The sequence below is a fragment of the Myxocyprinus asiaticus genome, chromosome 4, assembly GCF_019703515.2.
Source record: "Myxocyprinus asiaticus isolate MX2 ecotype Aquarium Trade chromosome 4, UBuf_Myxa_2, whole genome shotgun sequence".
In the NCBI taxonomy this organism is placed as follows: domain Eukaryota; kingdom Metazoa; phylum Chordata; class Actinopteri; order Cypriniformes; family Catostomidae; genus Myxocyprinus; species Myxocyprinus asiaticus.
In genome coordinates this window covers 46323711-46330000 of record NC_059347.1, presented here as the reverse complement: position 1 = coordinate 46330000, position 6290 = coordinate 46323711, and the positions used below count along the sequence as shown (strand labels likewise).

Below are 6290 nucleotides of genomic sequence, written 5' to 3'. Positions count from 1 at the left end.
AATGTACCCCAGGGGGTAAAAAGGGGGGGCAAAAAAACTTACTAAAAAGTCCCATAGGGTACTATGTGAAGTTAATTTTGTTCCTACTATGGCAGTCAATGCAAGAAAGTTGCCAGATCATATCTCCCAATCAGAATGACATAGATACATGGGGGTGGGCTCATTTTAATCGGGATACCAATCACTCTTTAAGTATTACCTTGTAAATGGCATAGCCACACCCTAATAACCATTTATGGGACCCTAGCAACCACCCTCCATTAACTTCCATTCAAAATGTCTCAGAAGGATATCTTCAGAACAGAATGTCGTAAACACTTGGGGATTGGCTCTTATGAGTCAGGTTAGTAAGCAGCCAATAAGAATTTCTCTGTTCACTTGCTAGCCATGCCCTGGCAACCATTTAGAACACCCTAGCAACCAAACACCATTGACTTCCATTCAAAATCACTAAGATGGGTATCTCAGGATCAGAATGCCGTAGAGACTTCCGGGTTGACTTACTTCACTCAGGATAGCAAGGAGCCATGTTAAGTATCACCTTGGTAACTGCCTAGCAACCACATGGGCTTACCCTAGCAACCAAGTAACAAAATACATATCTCTGCACCAGAATATCGTAGACACTTCCGGGTTGACTTATTTCACTCAGGATGGCAAGTAGCCTTGATAAGTATCACCCTGGTAACTGCCAAGCGACCAAGTAACAAATCACATATCTCTGCAACAGAATATTGTAGAGATTTCCGGGTTGACTTATTTCACTCAGGATAGCAAGGAGCCTTGTTAAGTATCACCTTGGTAACTACCTAGCAACCAAATAGGGTTACCCTAGCAACCAATTTACCATTCAGAAAAACAAGCAAGGGGTAGGGATGCATAGGACTTCTTGCAGCTGGCTGTCTATTTGTATGATTTTCCTTCTGTCTGTCTGACTGTAAGACCTTCAAACTTCCAACTCTTCAAACTATTTTAAACTTTCAGACAAGGCTTTGTCAAGCCAACATAAAGTTTGTCTTCAAACTTTACTAACTAGTTATGTTGGCTTGACAAATCCAACATTCTGATCTACTATTTAAGCTTATTCTTCTTCTGAGCCAAAATTTAAACTGTATCTCCTCCTAGAGCTTTCAAGCTACAAACACCAAACTTGCCACAGACTTTCAGACTGGTCTGACTCGGATTGCTGTCTCTTTTCTAACTGATCGGACTTCCGGTATTCCTGTATCAGACTTCCGAACAGGACTGATTTTAAATTGACTCCCACTCAAGGTGTGAAAACTTTTCCCTGTAATAACTCCTTTAGCGGATTCAATCTACTTACTATCACTCTACCACTCATACTTTCTATCTATCACACTCTTTTCTATCTTTCCATCACTCCACTCTTTTTATTCTTTCTTTCACTCCATCACTTTAACACCCTAGTAACTGCATACAACCTAGCAACCATTTAGTGCACCCTAGCAACCAAAACCCATTGACTGCCATTCAAAATGGCTTAGATGGATATCTTCAGATCAGAATGTCCTACAGACATGAGAGTTGGCTTGTTTGAATTGGGTGAGCAATCAGTCTTCAAGTTTCATTATGGAAACTACTTAGCCACGCCCTAGCAACCATTTAGAGCACCCTAGCAACCAAACCCCACTGACTTCCATTTAAAATCGCTTATATGGGTATCTCAGGATCAGAATGTCGTAGAGACTTCATTGTTGGCTTGTATGACTCAGAACAGCAAGCAGCCTCCTTGGTATCACACTGGCAACTGCCTAGAAACCACATGGGCTTACCCTAGCAACCAAGTAACAAATCATATATCTCAGCACCAGAACATCGTAGAGACATCTGGATTCACTTATTTCACTCAGGATGGCAAGGAGCCTTGATAAGTATCACCTTGGTAACTGCCTAGCAACCAGATGTGGTTACCCTAGCAACCATGTAACAAGTCACATATGTCTGAACCAGAATATCGTGGAGATATCTGGTTTCATTCATTTGACTCAGGGTAGTAAGGAGCCTTTTCAGTATCATCTTGGTAACTGCCTAGCAACCAGATGAAGTTATCCTAGCAACCAAGTAACAAATCGCATATCTCTGCACCAGAACATCGTAGAGACGTCTGGTTTAGTTCATTTGACTCAGGGTAGCAAGGAACATTGTGAGTATCACCTTGTTAACTGCCTAGCAACCAGATGGGGTTACCCTAGCAACCAAGTAACAAATCACATTTCTCTGCACCAGAACATCGTAGAGACTTCCGGGTTGACTTATTTCACTCAGGATGGAAAGGAGGCTTGATTAGTATCACCCTGGTAACTGCTTAGCAACCAGATGGGGTTACCCTAGCAACCAAGTGACAAATCACATTTCTCTGCACCAGAACATCGTAGAGACTTCCGGGTTGACTTATTTCACTCAGGATGGAAAGGAGGCTTGATTAGTATCACCCTGGTAACTGCTTAGCAACCAGATGGGGTTACCCTAGGAACCAAATAACAAATCACATTTCTCTGCACCAGAACATCATAGAGATTCCAGGTTGACTTATTTCACTCAGGATGGCAAGGAGCCTTGATTAGTATCACCCTGGTAACTGCTTAGCAACCAGATGGGGTTACCCTAGCAACCAAGTAACAAATCATATATCTCTGCACCAGAACATCATAGAGACTTCCGGGTTGACTTATTTCACTCAGGATGGAAAGGAGGCTTGATAAGTATCACCCTTGTAACTGCATAGCAACCAGATGGGATTACCCTAGCAAACATGTAACAAATCACATATCTCTGAACCAGAACATCGTAGAGACTTCCGGGTAGACTTATTTCTCTCAGGATGGAAAGGAGGCTTGATAAGTATCACCCTGGTAACTGTCTAGCAACCAGATGTGGTTACCCTAGCAACCAAGTAACAAATAACATATGTCTGCACCAGAACATCGTAGAGACTTCCGGGTTGACTTATTTCACTCATGATGGCAAGGAGTCTTGCTATGTATCACCTTGGTAACTGCCTAGAAACCAAATGGGGTTACCCTAGCAACCAATTTGCTATTCAGAAAAACAAGCAAGGGGTAGGGTTGCATAGGACTTCTTGCAGCTGGCTGTCTATCTGTATGATGTTCCTTCTGTCTGTCTGACTGTAAGACCTTCAAACTTCCAACTTTTCAAACTATTTTAAACTTTCAGACAAGGCTTTGTCAAGCCAACATAAAGTTTGTCTTCAAACTTTAATATCTAGTTCCAGATTCTTCTGCAACAAGCAAAGTTTCAGCGCTTGATAAACGGCAATGTTTTATTCCTTCTGCTCTAGTGTGCTGAGGGGCCGCCGTGCTTTGTATGTTTATTGTTACGAATGTTGCCTACAATGCTTACATAAAATACAGCCTCAGCGTAAGAATATAAGCTCCAGGTGAAAGTAAAGTAGGCTAAATTAGACATGAATATTTTACTATTGTATACAACAAATCCTCAAAGTAATAAAAATACTGTATCATATTATAATGGCAAACTGGACAACAATAAATAATTGTTGGGTTATAAAATTAATAAATAACAACTGAATTCCAAAATGTTACTGGGTGAAGTAGTAGGTTTTGCACACCCTGTTCCAAAAATATTTGTTTTATAAATTTATGTAGGTAAATTGCTTTTTTTATTACTGTATTTTGGAAAAACAGGAAAACATGCATTAATTATCTTTAACTAGATTTTTATTTCATTAAACATTTTGAATGTACTTGGCTACAATGGTTGATAGGATGAATTTAAAATTATGATTTAAAATAAATTTTATGTAATTTTTTAAGCAAAAATTTTCAAAATGGGGCCACAGCTTGGTCGGTTACTTGGGCCTAAGAAATCGTAAACTCGCCCCTGAGCAGAGACTATTTATCCAGAGACGGAGCACTTGTATTAAAATGAATGGGACATTGTACAAATATGGATGATGTACAAAGGGAAGTCCTGCCTTACAGGTAAAAGAGCTAATCACCTTTTAGATACAGTTACCTCGAGAACGTGGGATTAGCTGGATCAGACTGATAGCGTGTTTTAGGGTGATCTGAGCTACAGAAACACAATTTATGATACCATGTTGTCAGATTTTACTCATGATTACAAATATGCTATTTGATTGTAATCTTAACCAACCCTTTTGGAGATCTCTGTCTTTTCCCATTCAAGTAGATAGAAGCTGAACTATTATGCCACTTGTAACCCAGAAGCATTCCCAAGATGGCCACAGAGTGGACTGACTTGCCTTGAAAGGGACTTTGATATTAGTCGCTGTGGTTGTTTTGTTTATTTATAATACTGTACATTTCTGAAGAGGCTGAACCTCATTTGCCTTCTATGTTGGAGCACCACTGGCGATATTCTAAGTGTGAGAAAGTCATTATTCAGTCAAATCTTGTCTTTCGCCATAACTATACAATCTCATTTGTGTTTCTTCAAATTTGATACCTTGTAACTGGTTACTAGACATGTAAGAACTAATACGGTAAGTCGTTATTTTTTATCAAACTTGGCACCACATGTTCAAATATACACAAAATTACATTTGAGGGCTACACAAACTTTCAGGGCATGACGACTTAAATTTCTGTTATTCACACAAAGCTATTGTATGGCTTCAGAAAACATTTATGAATTTAGCATATGAGCTGCTCTTCCACCATCAGGCTGAATAGATTTAATTGCAGAACCATGTTGTTCCTGATACGGGCTCATTGGCACGATTCTGGTTAATTTTTCCATGGTGCTGCAAAATCAGAATTAGAGTAGATTAGATTGACTGAATGTGCTGAGAAATCCAGGCCAGAAAAGGGTTATAATCGAACAGTGCTCAATTGGAAATGCTACTGGAACTGTTACTCCCTGTGCTCAAAACTGGTTGGCCTGATGGTGGAAAAGCACTTATCAACTACTTCTTTGGTGCTACTTTGTCCTTTTTGAAACTTGGTAGCAAAATTATTTCGTTATACAGAAAAGAGCAATGTGAACATTCTTTAAAATATCTCCTTTTGTGTTCCAAGCAACAAAAAAAAAAGAAAGTCATACGGGTATGGAATAATATGGGAATTTTCTTAGTTTGGGGTGAACTATTCCTTTAACACCCAAGAAAAAAAGCTGTCCAAGCTGTAGTACAAAAACCTAGAAGAGCAGGGCCGTTTCTGACCATGGGTACATTTCCCAAAAGCATTGCAGGCTTAAGCTGATTGTAGAGACCACTGGCACCAATGGTTTCTACGATCTACTTAGGCTTACCATGCTTTTGGGAAACCCACTAACACGTTTCTAGTTAAGAACTACTACAGTTTTCCGTTTTGTCACCCACCTTCTGGTGGTATTTGTAGTCCATCTAGCAACTTGTTGGCAACATAATAATAGTATAAAAAAAAAAACTTTAAAAAAAACATGTCAGCTTTAAAATTAATGTTTGAGGTATGACTGTGTGCTTTTTTATGTTGTAGAACAAATGTCCAAGTATCTTCACGTAATGTTTACCACAGACCTTAATGTACTCATAAATTGAAAAACCCCATTATAAAAACCCAAAGGAAATTACAAATGGACCCCGTGGCGAATTAACCTTCCGGGTTCAGCTAAAAATTGACGTCACGGCTGTAGATAAGTAGAATGGGTTCATAATTACATTATCAGCTTTTTGCACGTACACAATAATGCATTCAAATTCCACAAAAAGGAAAAATTTGTCCTTTATAATTACTTGTGATTAAATTGTTTTGCTCTTTACCGTTTTCAAATAAAACTGACACATTGCCCAGTAGCGCCAGTCGTTGTTTGCAGTTATGACGAAATCCGGTGGCGTAAACACGTCTGTTTTCTTAACCGAAAATTTTGCGTCATCCACGGAAATGACGGAAGAGCGCAGTTTCCGCTGCGCCATTTTAAGATGCCTCGCCGGGAAAATGGCGGTTAAAAGAGGCAGAGTTTTTGTGTATCGCCAAATATGAGTTGTATGCTGGTAACTGTGAAACGCATGTTATTGGTTGTGCTAAACGCTCGGCGGTGTGTTGAAGTGCAGCAAAGGAGGCAGTGATGTCTGCCGAGGTCCTCAGGTGAGACACACTTTTCTTTCTTTTCAAGTGTGAATGGGCCAAGCAAGACCCCAATAGATTGTTACTTACTATTATATCTTGACAAAAATCACCTTTAAATCCAGTTGTTGATTGTAATCTGTAATCTTTCGCATCTAAAGTAATGTCGATAAATCGTTTTAACGGTTGAGGCATTGATCTCGCGGCACCAACCAAAACAAA

The 6290-nt window shown here is 39.5% G+C and overlaps 1 protein-coding gene across 3 annotated transcripts in view; it reads left to right on the top strand.

Moving 5' to 3' along the window:
* Positions 1–5901: 5901 nt before the first annotated feature.
* The window catches only part of LOC127432928 (transcriptional regulator ATRX-like), a 39228-nt gene continuing 38839 nt past the window's right edge, over positions 5902–6290 (top strand). For all 3 annotated transcript variants that reach the window (XM_051684476.1, XM_051684467.1, XM_051684458.1), the window contains exon 1: positions 5902–6089. In XM_051684476.1, coding sequence (XP_051540436.1) covers positions 6070–6089 — 20 coding nt within the window. In that variant the 5' untranslated portion in view covers positions 5902–6069. The remainder of the gene's footprint in view (positions 6090–6290) is intronic.